Here is an 18756-nt window from a genome sequence, read left to right on the forward strand (position 1 = left end):
TGGACAGGGTTCCTCAGGGGAACACAATGGATTCTGTGTTATATCTGGAGTATGCTTGTGCAGTATAGAACATATTTATATGGATGCATGGGAAAGTGCATGTGTTACAGTGCAAAAGTGCAAAAGTCTTAGACATGCTGCATTGTTCTACTCTGATGCATTATGAGCTTCAACAATTTACTCAAAGCCTCCACTAGTGCTTTCTACTATTATAATAACCTTGACTTGCATAAAGAAGGAAAAACATTGAGTGAAATAGCTCGCATCACTCGATTTTCAAGGTGTGGTATCCGAAGCATAATCAACAAGCACAGAGAAACATCATCTGCAATTGACAAACCCAGGGCTGGAAGACCCAAAAAGCTGTCTAACAAGGATGTTTTGTTAGGGAGTGTTTTAAACAGAAACCCCTCTGTTGAAATTATTTTCAGAGAATTGTAATTAATTAGTTGTAAAAAAGTCTTTAGTTGCAGATAGACATTCTCCAGGAAACTTAATTAACTTCATCAAAACAGCACTTAAAAGTTTTGAGAGAAAAAAAAACAACAAAAAACGTTTTAAAACTGTCTTTAAATAAAGTGTGTTTTTTTCGACTCAGAATTTGCATGTTTTAGAGTTGCTGGGTTTTATTCGACAAAGAGAAGGAGATATGGTCCCTTTTATGAGGTAAGTAAACAATATTTAATCGCAAGCTTTCGAAAACTCAAAGGTCGCTTCTCAAGAAGTGAGTCTTGAAACCATTCCATTAATTATTGTTTATATAGTCCAATAAAAGCGATCACGAGTCCTTCTCTCTGTCGATCATCTCTGGACTGATACGGCTACCATTTCATCGCTCAACGACAATGGATTTTGTTATTAATAGCAAATATTATATTTTTCTTACTTCTCAATTTCAGAAGCACGAAAGACATCAAATAAAATGGAAATCAATACCGTCACTCATAATCAACACGTTTGGTCAAATTAGCTGTGGGGGACGGGGAGGTGTAAAACAAGGGGTTTCACAAACACCGCCCACTACGCATAAGCCACGCCCATACTAATCATAAACCAATAAGAGCAAGCTCTGCTATGCTGGTGTTGAATTATGCATGAAGTGGGCTGAGAAACCAGCTGCTCCATAAAGTGTGTGAAAGTGGTGGAGAGTACATGTTACTGAGTTTATAAGGCGATGCAGGTCAGGATGCTGTAATTTTTCTTAGGTATTTTAGTTGTACTCAAGCATTCGCGTTTTTATTTGATCTGCATATACAGTTGCATCTGTAATGGAACGGTGTTATTTCAAACAAAGCAGTCACTCCATGGCTCACCTCACCTCTTTCCCGGCTGGGAGTGCGCTGACAGCCGGCCATTCCACAGTGCAGTCTTCGGTCAAGAGGCATGCGGTGAAGAGGCATCACCACAAACACAACATCAAACACAGATACGAGTTTCTGGAGACTCTGGGCAAAGGGACTTACGGGAAAGTGAAGAAAGCAGTGGAGAGATCCGGGAGAGTGGTAAGGGAGAAGATAAATGTATTACTTTAAGAAGGACCTTCTGCATGTTGGATAGTGACAACTGCAGTACTGTATACATCTATGTTAATTTAAATCCAGTTTGCGTTAAGGTTAAGTAGATGTATGTGGATTTTTAAATAGCCTATATGTTTTGCATTTGTTACTACAATACAACAATTGTTAAAAAAAAAAAAATGTTACGGTTCAGCCGTTTTCTTTTTGGCTGCATCGAGTGTTTACACGAGTAAGTTATTTAGAGATTGACAGAGTGTCGCACAGCAGTCGCTTCACTCCTGCAAAATACCCATTGAGCAGCCGACTACTAATGCACTGCACAGCTTTATAGAGTTGCAGTGTGTTCTTTCAAATCTGATTAAACGTGTTAATGTACTAGGGATGGAAATAAGACTGAGTGCATCGCTAATTAGGCCCACCTTTTGGTTTGACCAATTTGTCCAGGTGTTACAAATTAAGCTCGTAAAAACTTGTTTGACGCCCCTATGCATGTGGAGGGCTATGTTCAACTTTGTTATATATATATATATATATATATATATATATATATATATATAACAAAGTTGCTAATATATATATTAGCAATACAATACTAGCTACACTAAGAACAAACATTCGATATTATTATTATTATTATTATTATTATTATTATTATTATTATTAAGACACGTTGAGGACTCGTTCCTCTTACTTTTTCCATAGCTTTGTTTTTATGTTGTGCTTCTGTTTCGTTTCACTTAAAGCTTTCTGAGAGTCCAGCCTCCTGGGCTTGCTCTTTGGCAATGCTTAATCTGTTTCTCTAGGGCTGAGTGCACGTAAAAGGGAGTTATCACCGGCTGAGTTTAATTAAGTTTCGGGCGTTATGACGGAAAAAAACCGTTAAGGACAACTGTGGATACCCCCACCCCCCCGAAGTACGCACAGTTACCCTGACAACGGGGCTGACCGCTCAAGTAATGCACAGTAAGCGGATTGATCGATTTCCCCTATTTAGTTTCGTTATCAGCGACGCGTAAACACAACACATCTGAACTCTGCTGTGATTGCAATATTCACCGCTTGCCAACGTTTTTCTGCAATAAACATCTTGGCTCATCTCGAAAAACTGGTTCCTTAAAGTGCAATGGCCTTCTGAGAAGTGAAAGGTAAGGCCAATAAGCGACCTTTCTGAAAACAATGGCTGAATGAGTCACAGGGTAAATAGTGATGTTGAGCAACTGCAGCTAAATGTAATCGCGCTTCAGTCATTGCGTAGCTTTCTTTAAAAAACGACCCATCCCAGAGGACTGGAATCCATGCGCTGCTTCTATTCTGACGTCTTAATGTGGATGTATTCAGAGCTGTAAGACGTGGGGTTGTATGGGCTGTTGAGACAGTATTTATATAGGTACACTTGCGGACCCCAGGGGGCTGTGTTACAGATTTTATTTGGGGGGGGGGGGGGGGTTGAGTACATCTAGAAATGTGTTTGTCTGGATCCTGAAATTAGTTTCTTGTGATCATAACAAGACCGGTTGAAATATCAACAGTCCCCAGGGCTTCATGTCCTGCCCTCATCTGGGCTGAGCTCCTATAATTGGTTACCATGCGCTGTGGAAGATGTGTTTGCTTTGACTGTGGTATACAGTCATTTGTTAGTCAAATATGTGTTTTTGTCAGTCTGATGTGATCCTTTAACTTTGACTGTTGTGTCCCTCCCAATCTCCCAGGGCTCTAGGCTGCTCAGGTTCATTGAAGGTCAGGGGGCTTCTGTGTAGATCTGTGCTCTGTGCAGACCTGCGCTCTCCGAGTGCTCTGTGCAGAGCTGTGCTCTGAGTGTTTGACGTTGAGGGTGGGAGAGACACACAGGTATATGCAGTGTTGTTTGTTAGTCATAAATACTCTGAGTCCCACTGCACCAAGCATCAGGGCTCTATTCTAATGATCACAATGGAAATAGAAGGGTTTGTACTGGTAGTTCTTAGGTCTTCAGTAAACCCGTTTTTTTTTTTAAATCTGTAAATGTGTTGGGTGTCAGGTTTCCATTTGTGTGCTGGTGTAATCTCCTGGCTAAACCCTTCACATATATGCCCAGATTACCTCTTTCCCTGAGAGTAGAGTGGCACGCTCTACACCTCAAACACCTTATCCAAGTGTGGGGAGCAGCAGCAGGAGGAGGAGGAGGGGGTGTTCAGACCCTTTCATCAGAGTGTCCGCTATCCCTGAAGAGGCTTCCTATCTCCCATGGGCAGGCCTTCTGTGAAACTTGCTTCACTGTGAGCCACATCAAATAGGGATGTCTCTCCCTCCCCTGCACCCTGTTTCTAGCACTTCATTACTCAAGACCCTTCGTGGGGGTTCATGGAGGGAAAGCAGAAATGGCCAAGCAACTGCCCTGGACAATGGAGCACTCTTTTGTTTAATGTTATAGACACTCGGAGTATAGTTTCACGGAAGCTGAATGGAATTTGTCAGGGTGTTGTGAGGTTTTCTCCTTCCTTTCTGTGAAATCTGCGGTACCTTCCATCTCATGAGTCACTCTGCAGGGGAGCTGGACCAAGATAAAAATAACTTGTTTATTTTCAAACAAAGCGATCCCACCCCTCAGCCTGACGTCACTGCCCCATGAGAGCAGAGCCTGTCGGGTAACCCGATTTTCAGCAATTCAAATAAATCAGGTCGAGGGGCAGGGGTCCTTATCCATGGTTAAAGATTAGCTGAGTCGAGTCTTTCCTGAGAGAGAGACCTTGTTTAAACAGTGACTAAGAATTTTCATAAGTGTTTTAAAAAAACTACAGTAACTTCACTATAACAAACCCCCCTGGGACCTGGAGAAATGTTCGTTCTATCAGGGTGTTCACTATAATAGGGTTTGCCAATTTGCTGCATCAGAATGATGAAGAAAGGCCCAAATTGAATTGAACATCTTTGTACAGTAGTTCTTTCAAGACAACTTCACACTGATCAACACTTAAACTGTATATTGAAAAGAAAACAGTAAAGAAATGAGAAATAAAAAGTACACCGACATGCTGAATACAGTAATTACGTGCCTTTTCTCTTGAAAAACATATCCAGCGTAGGTTACTTCATATTTTTTGTGCTTTTCTGAATGCATGCTGTTTCAGTCTTGTTACCGCCTCACGCCTGTTGCCATGGTCACAGTACATATGAAGATGGCAATGGTTGCATACGTCACACGTGATTCACACTACAATAGGTTATTTATGAATCAACCTGATCTTTGAATTAGCCTACCAAGGCATTTGTTTTCACTGAGAGAATAACATTCACACTGGAGAAAGTTCAGTGTCAGTCACTACCGAGATCGTTTTATCCGGGAAGATTTTGTAAAGGTGATTGTTCTAATAGGGCTAATTTCCATTGAAAAAAATGGTTCTTGTTGCTTGGATCGTTAAAGGGGGTTCGTTATAATGAAGTTAGAATGTATTGCCTTGCCTTGCCTTGCACAGTAGTGTTTTAATGGGCTGTTTCCCTTTTAGATCAACAGTATTCTCCTGGGTTATATGAATATTTGGAATCAAAGCTCCCCAGTCCTGTTTAATATGACTCCTGTAGAGTCTCGTGAATTGCTGCAGAACTTGTTCTACAATGTAAACTGGCAGTATTCCATCAGCCTGTATGTAAACCTTTCTTTTTATAATTGTATAACTCAATCTAGTAACACGACCCGCACACACACTTTCGTTGTCAGCTGTTTGGTAACCACCATAGCCTTTACAGAGTGCGCTGAGTGGATCCCGATTTCAACTGAAACAGAAAGAAGGTTTCTGGGTTTTGTTGTAAGTATGAGTTGAGTAAACCCATATCAGACTTAAGTTATTCCTGAGAAATAAGTGGCGTGTGTAATGTGCCTAAAGCTTCAGGGAAAATCATCTCTTCTTGCATCCTTTTTTTTATTGTTCTAGAAAAAGCCATTTTGTTTTGTTACAAAACCCTGGCAGCTGAGCGGTGTTCCCCTGGGCACGGAAACCTTCTCCAGTTCCGGGAGCTTTAACAATAGAAAACGAGAAGTCAAGATCCAGGAGCAGCTCCCAAGGAGCCCTCAGTGCTGCTTGTGTAACTGTGGGAGCCCTGAGTTGCTGCTTGTGTAACTGTGGAATTCTGCCCTTTATCACTCCTTTGTCTTGCTGGTGTCTACTTAAGCCAGGGCCTTGTGTTCGTCAGTCTGAGATGACCCAGGATTGACCGGGTGACTGGCCTCTTTGCTGGGGGGGTCTTGCATCACCCTGCCGTCCTCCTGAGAACCTGGCGGGGGGCAGTTTAAAAATAAAAAAGAGGGGAGGGGGGACGTTTCACGCATTATTTCCCCCCCCCCCCCCCCCCCCCCTGCCTGGAGCAACTGGCCATCAGTGGTGACAGGTGTCAGAATGGTCTGCATTGTTCTGAGATTGTGTCAGGAGTGAGAGATTCTAGCTAGCCATGGGGCATGTTATTTTAGCCACGGTTTCAGTTTCCTGAGTCTCCTATCAATCTTGAGAGTTTTTGAAGGTACAGGATTTCAGACCCGTATGGGGCAGGGGCATCGTTGGCATGAGGCTCATGATAAGCTACAGTAAAAACCTGGGCTGGCTCAAACTGCTGTGCAGTGTCTCGTGTTTAGATGTGGAAACGTGACCCACAACAGGATGTTTGATTGTAGGGACAGGTGGAAGTGAGGAATGTAAAGTCTTTGAGATGTAAAGCTGCCCTAATCTCTTCCCTCTGGCTAACCTTTCCACACCTGCTCTATTAGTGACCCTCAGTACTAAACACACAGTTTAAGGTCACCCAGTAAATGCTGACAGTGATAACGATAGCCGTAACAAGCAGGGCCCTACTGAGGTTCATCGCCTACTTCAGTAAAGCGGACCCTGGCACAGTTTAATCAGGGTAATAAAGGCAAGAGATGTTAGTTTGTATTTTGTTATATGTGGTTAGCACTTTGTCTGGACAGTACATTATAAACCATTCCCAGTGTACTGTACAGTAATTCAGATAAAGGGGGGCAATGACAAGCAGCGTGAGTGAGAGTCTGCTATTGTGCACTGTGCTGCGTGCGACGGATCAAGCGTTTTTTTCTTTTTTCCAGCCTAGCACACAGCTTAATCCCCTGCTGGAACAAAACACTGATTTATGCTCTCGCAGCACGGCTGACTAATGGTCTGTGCCATCTCCTGCCCCTAGGTATGCTCCAATTGTCTTCTTCCAGCCTCTAAAAACAAACCCAGGGATAACTGCTTCCAGGTGACGTCCCAGTGACGCACGGATCATTCTGTCTGGAATGCCAGGAATTTGGCGGCTGGACCACGGAGACCTGCTGACAGAGGGCATTGTCTTCCCTTCTTTTCCTTCATTGTTCGACAGCAGCAGTGGTGGTTGCTAGGTGCACTTGGGTTGATCCCAGGAGCTTGCTAGATTGTTGGTAAATGATTTTGCTTTGTCCGTTTGCAGCTCGCTCGCTAAAAAGCGCATTGAACTATGATGCCCGTTTTATTAAAGGACTGGGCTTCCCCTCCACACCGCTCTGTAACGGGCACAATGTAAGCAGGCCAACAAAAGTGTTCGGTCATGACCGCTTTAGCTCAAAGGTACTAGAAAAAAATACGTCAGTTTTTTGTGATGCTCTAAAACTTTAGATAGAAAATCATGATGCTTTTTAAAAAGTCAAGTTTAAGAGGGATTTTATTTTTTTGCTTTTCAGGTCGCCATCAAATCGATCCGGAAGGAGAAGATCAAAGACGAGCAGGATCTAATCCACATCCGTCGCGAGATTGAGATTATGTCTTCACTCAGTCACCCCCACATCATCACCATCTACGAAGGTAAGACCAGCACCCCCCAGCTCAAGACCACTACCTACCGTTCTGCAGCCCAGAACGCTCCAGCCACGCACCCCAACCTCGCCCTGGTGGCTTGCTTCGCAACAAAGATTGCATCTAGCATTTGAGCAGCTGATGGAAGTGAAATCAAACCCTACACCTCCAGGGGGAAGATCATGCAAGCTTGTTATCGATGATTCACTGGAAATTCTTGTTTTCTACAAGGAAACCAGAACTAGGTAAAATAAAATAAAAATAAATAAATAATTGAGGGTTTCATTGCAGTTAGAAAGCACCCAGCACTGGGAGGAGTTTACCTGTCTGTACATGCACAAAGCATGAAACCCAATTAGCTACAACTCCTGCGGCAGTATTAATAACATTCACAGAGAGGCTCCGTATTACTCAGAACTGCACAGAGATAAGTGAAAGCCATTAATGCAGTGTCTAAATCCCATGAGGAGGTCTCTGGTACACCTGCTCATCTGAACAGGCCTCTTGAGAGGTACAGATGGCTCTGAGAGCAGCAACACTGTGTGTGTGTGTGTGTGTGTGTGTGTGTGTGTGCACTGAATAATGGCACCTGTTTGTAGTAGCACTCTTTTTGATAAATGCTAGAGGCCAATGAGAAAGACCAAGCTTGTGATTGTGTTTATAATATTTCTGTTTTGACAACCAGTATAACTGGCGTGTGAATCAAATGTGACGCTTTATTGACACTGTTTGCTTTTATTAGAGAGGAATTCAGCTGTGTTTGTTCTGTAAACATAGTCTGTTTTTTTTTTTTTTTCTGCACGTAGTTTGCACAGCGGTTGTGTTTTGATCAGGCTGTTGTCGGGTGAATAGCATTTTAGATTAATCGTGACTGGCAAGTTTTGCTATTGAAAATTTGATGGAGCCTTATCACATGGCCTTAAGTGGAGATTGGGTGGACAGGACGGAGGAATGCGTAATCTACACCATGAACGGTTTCCTTTGGAATGTGGGCACGGGTGCAAACGCACATGAATCTACACTCCATGTTCTGGACCTTGCCCAGGTTCTCACTCTCTGTTTTATTTTTGAATTTCCAGTGTTTGAGAACAAGGACAAGATCGTGATTGTGATGGAGTACGCCAGCAAAGGTGACCTGTACGACTACATCTGTGAGAAGCAGAGACTGAGCGAGCAGGAGGCCCGTCACTTCTTCAGACAGATCGTCTCTGCTGTGCACTACTGTCACCGGGTGAGGCACCTAGGGCTGGGCAACACAGGGCTGTGGGCTTTAAAACCATCCACACCTCAGACACTCTGTATACAGCTATGGCCAAAAGTTTTGCATCATCCTATATAATCTACTCTTTGCTTCATAGTCGAGTGATACTACTAGAATTGTAGGTGATGCAAAACTTTTGGCCATAGCTATGTGTTACTGAAATGCAATAATAATGTTAAGTCAGGATCAAGTGAGTTCTTCTGTAGAACAACCTTGTTTTCATGACCAGAGGACAAAATAACGTTCCCCATGGAAACTAGAAGGCTCATGTGACCTGTAGGACAGGCCCCTCCCTCGCTGGAAAGACTGCTGGGCGTGTGTGCCCATAACTCAGGGTTGTATAACCCAGTTCTAAATCGGGAGGCTGCTGAACTATCTGTGGTATGCAAGGGCATGCTCTCCACTGCTCAGTGAAATAATACAAGGCATGTGTGGTATTCTCTCCAGAACCACCTCCAGCTGTTCCTTTCTCAGCCCTCTTCAAGCAACTCAGACAGGCTGGCTTTCTATGTTCTGGGGAAAATAGACATAACATGTAGGTGTCCTGGAAGACCTAAATCTAGCATGCTTCACTGCACACAGGAAGGACCCCCTATCCAGTGCTAGGGCACCTCACCATGAACAGTTGGCCAGTGTGAATGCCTGTACTGTGTTGGTCTATAAATGGTTATCTATCTGGAATTCAGCAGTAGTTCTAGGTTCTTCAGAAGTTGAGACAATACTAATCTTCTTATTTGTTTTGTAGAATGGAATTGTGCATCGGGATCTGAAACTGGAAAACATTCTGCTTGACGGGAATGGGAATATCAAGGTGAGCTTTGGTGGGAAAGCCTTTGTGTTGCAACAAGTTTCCTTACTGAACCGCCGTACATGAAAAGCAACCCTTTGAAACCGCTCTGAGGTTTAACGTTAACTCTGGACAGCCAGCTCATTCCAGCCCCCATAGGAAAGCAGAAATCTGCCCTTTCGGTACTAACTGAACCTGATACTGCATATACTGCAAGGCGTCTGTCAGGCAGGTGAACTGCTTCATTGCCCCAATAAACATTCCTCAAAGGTACTAAAAGCTAATAAATTCATCTAGTGAGCCTTTTACAATGTATGGGACATATTCTGCTCTGCTTGTATTGCATTTGTGGCTAGGAACCAGCGCTTTACAAGATAAGATGTACTAAATGATCTAATTTTGGCCAGTGAAGGATACAGAGCAGCCCAGTCGTTTCCACTTTCAAGGACTAGCAGTGGCTGTTAAGCATAACTATTTAACACTGCAGACCAGTATAAAGATCTTAATGGTAACGCCACTCCACGGGACAGCTCCTGTATGCTCATATGTTACGGGCAGTGTTGTTTCTTGGCAGAGGTCCCAGGCACCTAACCTGGTTCTCAATAATTATAGTGATCCGCACCCAGAGACAACTAGCAGAAAAAACATTCCAGCTCTCTGTTTGCTTGATGGCCAGTCAGGTGTAGCTCCCGGAACAAACTGCTATAAACTGATTTTAAAAAAGGAAGCCGCCCATCCTGCTTGGCACACATGCCTGCCCTCTTCACGAAGCAGATGTTCCTGTAATCTCACTTTTATATAGATTGTTAGTCCTGATCACGCATTAATGCAGATTGCATCTGCTGTCTCGGAGAGCGAGCAATTGCTTTTGAGCTCACCCACGCATGCTTCCTTCCACGGTTTCATGCTGCTTTTATAATTCTTCTGTGTTTCCACGCAGTACAGCGTGCACACTAGCAGTATGTCTTGAATGCCCAATTTATTGCTTGTCTGCCAGCTTTTCTTTATCTGAGACTCATATAAATTCCGATTTCGTTACAGTTGCTGTTCACGCCCTCCACCTCTTAAGTACTGGATTCCCGTACAGGGTGTGACGTGACATGTCGGGATGTCTCTGATTTGAGTTTCATTTTGCAGATTGCAGACTTTGGGCTCTCCAACCTGTACTGCCGTGACGAGTACCTGCAGACATTCTGCGGCAGCCCCCTGTACGCCTCCCCGGAGATCGTGACGGGCCAGCCGTACCGCGGGCCGGAGGTGGACAGCTGGTCCCTGGGGGTCCTGCTCTACACGCTGGTCCACGGTGCCATGCCCTTCGACGGACACGACTACAAGAACCTGGTGAAGCAGATCACCAGCGGGCAGTACCGCGAGCCGACCAAACCCTCCGGTAAGAGCCAGACCGTCACTGCTGTTCTGCTCCACTTTCTCAGTCTTGACTGCCTCTCACTCTATCGTCCCCTGTATTGGTTTCATTCATCACATAACACTCTGTGATGCTACGTTTAGAAATAGATTTTGAAAGACTACATTAAGTGTCTTTCAGTATTTTTGTGTTGTCACTGATTTTAAACTGCAATATGTTTGCCGCTGTGTCAACAATCCAGATATATTTATTTGTCCACACCAGTCTGTCTGGTCAGAACATCTCCTAAGTTTTTTTTTTTTTTGTTCTGTTTTTCTACAGATGCCTCTGGCCTGATTCGCTGGATGCTGATGGTGAACCCGGAGCGGCGTGCCACGGTAGAGGACGTGGCTGGGCACTGGTGGCTGAACTGGGGATACCGCTGCCCTCTGCTGGGAGAGGGCAAGACTTTGGCATCAGCGAAGCATGGCTCCGTGGAGGCTGCCGACGTGTCGGATTCTGCAGGGGGCCTGGCAGGCATCGCTGACTGGCTGCGACGCACGTCCCGCCCCCTCTTCGAAAACGGCTCCAAGGTGCGCTGCCTGCTGAGGCCACAGGGGGGCGTGGTGCTGCGCCAGCGCTCGGTGAGGAAGTCCCGCAAGGCGAACGATGTGTCCCAGACTCTGCAGGACGGGAGTTCCTGCGCCGACAAGCAGCCCAAAGGGATCCTGAAAAAGAGGGGAAGCTTCAGGCAAAAAACACAGGCTGCCCCTGCCGTCGACCCCGTCAAGATGGAAGATGCCAAAATGGAAGACCCCTTTTCCGATTCCGAAATGTCACCCCCAACTCCTCCAGCCTCTCCAGTAAACCCGGCCGCTCCCAAGAAAGGCATCCTGAAGAAGCCTCTGAAGCGAGAGTCCGGCTACTACTCCTCCCCTGAGAGGAGCGACTCCTCCAGGAATCTGGCCTCCCCGATCACTCCTCCTCCCGAGGCCTCTTCCCACCTCCGCAAGGGCATCCTGAAGAGGAACGGGAAGTTCTCTTCCAGCTCTCAGAGTGGGTTCGGCTCCTTGGACGAGCTGGCGGTGTTGGAGTGCGGCTCTTCCACCCGACACCGTCCCTCCGGCGCGATCAGCGAGGACCTCATCCTTGACCGGCTGGAGCTGCCGGAGGAAGAGGCGGCTCCTGGGAGCGTCTGCGGGGCTCCGGCCATGCGAAGCTGCGTCTCTGCAGACAACCTCCTGGGATTGGATGAGAGCGAGAGGGGGCGGCCCCACCTCTGGAACATGCGTTGCTACGAGGAGAGGGTGGGCGACAGCGCGTTCTCGCTCACAGACTGCGAGAACGTCACGGAGGTCTACAAACGGGCCGTCGAGATCCGCGGCAGGATCAGCTGAGACTTGCCAAAAAAAAAACACACCAAGTAAAGAACCACTAAGCCAATTTAGCAAAGAAAAGAGCTGTTTGCTTTGCCCCTTAACAGAGCAAGGAATGCTGTATCCTGACTTGATACCAGCCAGGCTGGTCCTGGACAGTGTGTGTTGTGTTTTTGTTTGTTTTGGGGGTTTAAAAAAACAAAAAGGGGGTTTTGTTTTTTTCCTGTTCAGTACCCTATACTACCTTAGCATCCAGCAGTAAGGTGCTGCACAATTTGACTGAGTAAATCAGACTTGTTTTAAAGAATGTTTCCCTGCACGTGGGTCTAACTGGAAGAGTACAAGCGTACACTGCAGAGGAGACGCCTGGAGTCTCTTTGGCTGGTTTTAATAAACAGCAGCGTGCAAATTTTTTTACAACCACCCCATTGCTGTGCATATGAAATCAAACTAGGCTAATTTAGTGATTGTCTAATTGAATACATTTAGGCTACACATGGAATTTTAAAATAGTAAGAACACATGGCCACAAATAGTAAAATGCAGGAGACTTTTTAGAAGTTGTTTTAAGATGCCTAATTTTAAAGCACAAAGTGGTCTAACATTTTCACACATGGGTGCCTATTGTTTCTATATCCCTGAACGTTGAATTCTCACACCCAGACGTTTTCATGCAGGTAGATTATATAAAGGATAAATCTTGGGGGGTGTTCTAATAAATTTGCACAGTACTAATATATATAATTATTTTGTTGTTGGAGAGGGGTTCTTTAGAAAGACTTGGAAAGTTGAATGGAAAGGGAAAGTTGAGACTGAGAGGGGGGGCTTAGAAAATGTAAAGAAGGAATGAACAAAAGTACTGTTCTATAGCTCTGAATGACCGAACACTCTGCAGCGCTACATTTAGAAATACTGAAGGGAAAGTACATTCCATGACCAACACTGAGAGACCTCTGTAGTTGCAATGTCATTGAACTTCTTCCTTAGTATAAAAGTGTTTTAATGAGCCCAGGTGTAGACTTGCAGCGGAGGAGCAGATTTCGGAGATGTTGTCCTCTCATGTAAACCTGTTTCAGCAGGGTGGGGTGATGGTGAGGATTGCTGGTGGATCTTGCTAGGTTGTGTAGTAGGTGGTCAAAGGAGATGCTGATGGAGCTCGGCAGAATAATAATAATAATAATGTGTCGCTTTGTAAAATGTGACCGGGGCAGATAGCCCACCAAAGGTTTCTAGGACTGGAAAATAATTGTACTACTGAAACAAATGTTACTGGTGAAAATCTAGCACTGGAAAATGTGAACCGGGCAGCCCAAACATCTACTAGAATACTGGGTGTGCTCCTTTCCCTGCTGGTTGGACTGCACGGGCCCAGTTTGATCTCCTGTTTCTAGTGCCTTTTACTAATCGGGGAACAACGTGTGTGTGTGTTCACCTGCTTTGACTGGAAGTTGAATTGCCATTTTGTACTTTTGTGTTTTTTTTTTGAGTTTGTAAATATTTGGAAGTGCTATACATGCTGTGTAAAGAGCCTATTTATTTATTGGTTTGGAAAGCGCTAGATCTGTTTTTTATAGAGCTCCTGTAAGGGGGTTATGGTTATGGTGGGGAGGGGGGGTAGAGAATACATATGTTAACATTTAACAACTAATGCAAGCACAAACGCATTGGAAGTGGTTCGCTTTTGGCCTGGGACTTTTTCTAGTAGTGAAAAGCAGTTCTGCCAACCCTGAACACCAGTATGAGGAGTTTGATGGTGCCATCTCAAGTGTAAAACCAAGAGGGAACTAGCGTGTCGCTTCTCTGTGAATCCAAGTGGGTGTGTATGTGTGTTAAATCATTACTGGAAGTCTGCAAACAGGTATTTCTGGATGATCTGAATGTAACAAAAGAAATGTATTTGCAGTATAAGTTTGACTGAAACAAATGTGATGTTTTTGTAATGGGTCTAATTTATTTAGAGTTTTTTTTTTTTGTTCTCTTTTTGTTTATTCATTTTGATCCACAATGGGTCGCCAAATAAAACAAAGGATTTTGAAATGGAGTCTCTTTTTTTTGTTTGTTTGAAAGACTTCACTGTACCCATGCATGCACGCACAGCTCTATACTGAAGCCCTAGATAGCCGCAAGGCTGAATCTTGACTTTTCTATTGTGTAAGCACTTCCAACTGAGCTAGTGAGCAGATGCTTAGGAATACAAAGCACACGAGAAATATGAAAAAGACTGAAAGGTAAGCAAGCACACACATGGGCTGTGTTCCACCACTGCTGGAATGTCCGGCTTCACCCCAGTGTTCCACCACTGCTGGCATGTCAGAGCAGGGTAAGCCACTCCCTCTGTCCTGCCAGACTCTGCACTGTATTTGAGATCAAAGTTCAAGTCTCTGCAGGACGGAATGAAAAGTAATCCCCCTCGACTCCAGCAACTAAACACAACCCCCATGAATCATGTGTCTTCATTTGAGAGAAATGAAATTGAAAACCCAAGCCCAGATTGAGTGGGATCGAGCCCTACCTGACGCGCGCGCCCTTTAGCAGTATGCTGGTCAAGTCTGTGTGGGGCAGAGCCGCCTGCCACATTCGGGAAATGCTAAATTGAAAAGACACTTGAGATATTAACTATTCCTACCAACAACAACAAAAAACAAAAACTCATTAATGGTGGGTTTAGTGAAAAGCGCTTGTTGCAGCATACTGAAAACAGGTCTGTATTTATTTATCGGATGTTTTTGAACTGAGAAAACACACTCCTGTAATGTTGCAATCCTAGAAAGAAACATTTCAGGTGGATTTTAGTGCCCCTGTTTTGTTTCTCAGTGATGTTATAATATCAGCAGTTTTATTTACTAAAAAGGAAATATAAAAAAAACACACACACACAACCAGACACAATTTATGAAAGAGCAGTGAAGTTAATTGCACAGCTTTAACAGTGGATTTACTTCACAGTAAGTATGGATCAAAGCTACTCGGTATGGTCTTATTGAAAGAAAGTGCAGGTAGACGAGTTTAATAAGCGATTTCTTTTTTTGTCTTAAGAGGGTTAGTATTACAATTGAATGTTAAAAGCAATCTCCTTATCTACAAAAAGATTAGGTGATGGGAGGGCTTGCACAATGCAGCGCCCCAGGAGGGTGGAGCTGGAATTGGAAAGCCCCTTGGATATCAGGATCTAGTTCCTGGTAGCTTCCAGTTCCTGGTGCTCAAAGCCTGAAACAAGCTTAGCCAAACTTCCTTAAAAGCGTCCTCTCTGGAAACCTCCTGAGCTGAAAGTCATTGGTGAATGGGGGTTGTTAGTACAAGGAGAAGTGACTAATTGCAATAGTGCAGCACTGAATTAGACCAAACTCACTAAACATTTTTCTGTTTTGCAAGCTTTGTTTAAATGCAGGGGTCCCAATTTGTCCTTGCTCCAGCGTTCAGATTGTTTCAGCAAAACACACGTTTCACAATATTTTATTAAAAACTTTCTGTTTGCTTTCTGTTCCATGCTTCCAGCACTTTGAACCTTTCAACTTGGCAGAGCCCAGCAATATTCAGTCCAGGATTAAGCAATCGCCTACAAAATAGCATAATTAATAATCCCTTGCATTAATTGTTGTCCTGCGCATCATTTTGAAAATTGCGATGAATCATATCTTGTATCTGTATGATAACTGTATTTTAACATTTGCAAGACGCCGACACTTAAGTATTTTGATCCTCACAGGTTAAGAACCGCGGTCCTCCCTTCCCCACTCGTGCCCCGTTGCCATGACACCGTTTTGAACCCGAGCTCTGCGAGACATTACTAATGGAAGCCCATAGCGGTTACTGAAATGGATATATTTTTAGTTACAAAATGTGCTGACAAAAAACATTCTTCAAAAAAATATCTTGCAAAACACTGTGCAACAAAGTATATAAAAAAAAAACATTTTATGAAGATGGGGGAAAGTTGTTTTGCTGTCTGTGCAAGTGCCTGTTGAGACAACCATCTGAAAACAAAACAAAACTAAAATTAAACAAAACAAAAAAACATCTTCTGAAATCAGATGAAAGTACCAGCAGCCAGTTGACAAAACTATCAGAAAACGGTCTGCTCAGCATCTTAATGCCAAAACAGATAACTGTAGGCCTCCAGTTGTTGTCACATGTTTGAAATGAGTCACTGCATTTCTGACTGGAGAACTTTTTTTTTCTGGATGTAGGCTTTTCCAAAAATAAAGATTCTAGACTTGTTTCAAATATTCTACAGTCGTTACCCTTTAAATGATTTTTTTCTGTATAAACAGTTGCTAGCTACAATAATAAAATAGCTTGATTTAATATCACATAAATTCTCGCATAATTTGTCATTTTTAACGCATAAAACATGTAAACAAAATATCAGTTCTTTTTTGCTTTCGCATAATCCTGAAGTGACTGAATATTTTACTTTCTGTTTCAAGGGGCAGTACTCCACAGAACTTTACAGTGAAGAAAAAAAATAAAATAAAATGCTTACTTTGAAAATTTTACACTGACATTTTTCTTTTGTAAACAATTAGCAATATTAGCCTCATTTTTTTTTTTTTTTAAACTACCGTGTGTCCAATCACGTGCGTGGAGATCCCTCCATGACTTTAGGATCTGGAAGGATGTGCGTGTCCAATCACGTGCGTGGAGATCCCTCCATGACTTTAGGATCTGGAAGGATGTGCGTGTCCAATCACGTGCGTGGAGATCCCTCCATGACTTTAGGGTCCATTAAGTTCAGTATTAATGATTTAGTACAGCGGTGGAATGGGGGACTCATGTCTGCAGTGTTTAGTAGCTGTGCGTTGATTGCAAAGGTTGGTGAAACTCCTGTCTGTGTCATCAATTTGTTACCATGGTGATCTGATTGAAACCCTAATATACTATGTTTGTAAAGTGCAGAGTGTATCCTGGGAATAGTTGCCAATGTATCAATTCAACTTGATGTCACACCAGCACGTTGTTGGAATACATCTCTGAGATTGTCAATGCAAAGCATAGCTTGAAGGACAGGCAAGTAACTTCTCAAAACACCAGCTGGTGATACTTGTGAATTGGACAGTGAATTTGAGCTATACTGTGGGATTTTGCCAGCGCTACTGGGGAATGCAATACTAGAACAAGAAGAATCGCAAGAAACTGCCCTGTCAGCTGCCCTGACTGTGAGTAGCATGGCTTCTTTCTTTCTTTTCTCTGTACTTCTCTCTCTGAGTGTTCAGTACCTCTGACTGTGTCGTTCAGAACACTTACAATAAGTTGTCTCTGGCAATAAAAAGCTCTGAAGTACCCAGTTGTTTGGATTGAGTAAGTGGCCGTGCACAGGCCCCTTTGAAGATCTGTTTATTGTGCACTTGGTTATTGAAACATTGAGTTGTGTAGCTTCTATCACAGACCAGCAGTGTGGCAGGACCTCCTATACAACCGAGTCTAGCTGGTCATTCCCTACGTGTAAGTGTGTGTTTGTGCACATGCTGTATGTATGCTGTAGGGTCTGTAGCACAGCGACTCGCTTGTGGCTCCCTGAATCCAGTCTGAATGAAATGAGAGAGTTTTACAGACTGGCTTTGTGGCATGGTTGAGGAATGTGGCGTTATAGAAGGTGTGTCGATATCCTCAGTGAAGAGGGAATCGTGGTAGATGATAATTAGCAATGTTCTAATTATGATGATGGGGAAAAAGTGGGGTGTGTGAAAGTAAGGAACAGATCCCAGTTTAATCACAGGGTATCAGAACGGTTCTTTCCCACGCTGCTAATTATAGCAGGTAAGGTTGGGGATGTGCAGGGTTCGTGTGTGTCTGTGGGGAGGAAGGTGGATTACGTGGAGTAATCTACAGGATGACATCAAGACACATCCTGGGAGCTCAAGGCCAGCGTGTGGAGGTATAGAGAAGTCAACAGCAAGCCATGGGCTCTGGTAAAGGCTGGGATAAAGTTTACATCAGAGCTGGGTGTCTGGTTGTTTGCACGTGTATGTGTTTGAGTGAGAATCCTCTCATCTGTGTAGTGTGCGAATAAGAGGCATGATTCAGAGCCACATTTAATCTGAGAACATTGCTTTTCTGATGGGAGACCCAACCCAGGTATTCTAAAGGGGAATTATCTTCCTTGACTGGTACCTTTTTTCTAATGGCTAGCCTCACTTAACCCTCTCCTTGTGCAGGATTTTTATGGGAAAAAATTCCTGGATTCAGACCCCTGAAGGCCAAATGTAATTAACTTGGGAAAAAAAGCATGGACCATTGCCTATTGCTGTCTGTTGTCTAACTCTCAAGGTTCATATAATCACCTTTTAAAAAAGAGATAATTACATGGAAATATGCAATAGTCTTTTATTTTGTTTGCTTGTTTGTTAAAGAAAAACCTGACTGGTCTTAACATCCGACAGAAATGCATGAACACGGCCTGCCATGTAGCATGCAAACGTGTTTATTGTGAGAAGGAATGAGCATGCAGGAAACACTGGGGATTATAGCTAGATATATTCTGTGGTTAGCCTCTATACCACAGGCTCAACCCATTAAAGTTCACAGTTCTGTCTCGGAATTCTCGGTTGCGATTAGAACTATGAATTATGATTGACAGCAGTGGAATGGAGCACAGACTAGTTGGACTTACGTGTATGCAATAAAAAATAAAACAAAAATCCACACTGTGCGTTTGGAACACATCTCTGTAGATCA

General features: G+C 43.7%; 1 protein-coding gene across 2 annotated transcripts; it reads left to right on the forward strand.

The window, feature by feature from the left end:
• The first annotated feature begins 1088 nt into the window (after positions 1–1088).
• LOC131702785 (NUAK family SNF1-like kinase 2) lies at positions 1089–14118 on the forward strand. Of its 2 annotated transcripts, none has more exons than XM_059005008.1 (6): positions 1089–1502; positions 7201–7321; positions 8392–8543; positions 9319–9384; positions 10498–10750; positions 11048–14118. In XM_059005008.1, the coding sequence occupies exons 1-6, from the start codon at positions 1269–1271 to the stop codon at positions 12100–12102; spliced, it is 1881 nt and encodes a 626-aa protein (XP_058860991.1). In that variant the 5' UTR covers positions 1089–1268; the 3' UTR covers positions 12103–14118. The 2 variants fall into 2 exon arrangements, with proteins under 2 accessions (XP_058860991.1, XP_058860992.1); XM_059005009.1 differs by lacking the exon at positions 1089–1502 and adding an exon at positions 2252–2662.
• Positions 14119–18756: the final 4638 nt, after the last annotated feature.

The sequence above is a fragment of the Acipenser ruthenus genome, chromosome 30, assembly GCF_902713425.1.
Source record: "Acipenser ruthenus chromosome 30, fAciRut3.2 maternal haplotype, whole genome shotgun sequence".
In the NCBI taxonomy this organism is placed as follows: Eukaryota; Metazoa; Chordata; class Actinopteri; order Acipenseriformes; family Acipenseridae; genus Acipenser; species Acipenser ruthenus.

What these genes read in the sequence shown, in the direction of transcription:
- LOC131702785 (XM_059005008.1), top strand. Translation starts at nt 1,269, where the DNA reads ATGGAACGGTGTTATTTCAAACAAAGCAGTCACTCCATGGCTCACCTC. An exon ending in CATCATCACCATCTACGAAG is followed by an intron (nt 7,322 to 8,391) that starts GTAAGACCAGCA and finishes TTGAATTTCCAG; the next exon opens with TGTTTGAGAACAAGGACAAG. An exon ending in ACGGGAATGGGAATATCAAG is followed by an intron (nt 9,385 to 10,497) that starts GTGAGCTTTGGT and finishes TTCATTTTGCAG; the next exon opens with ATTGCAGACTTTGGGCTCTC.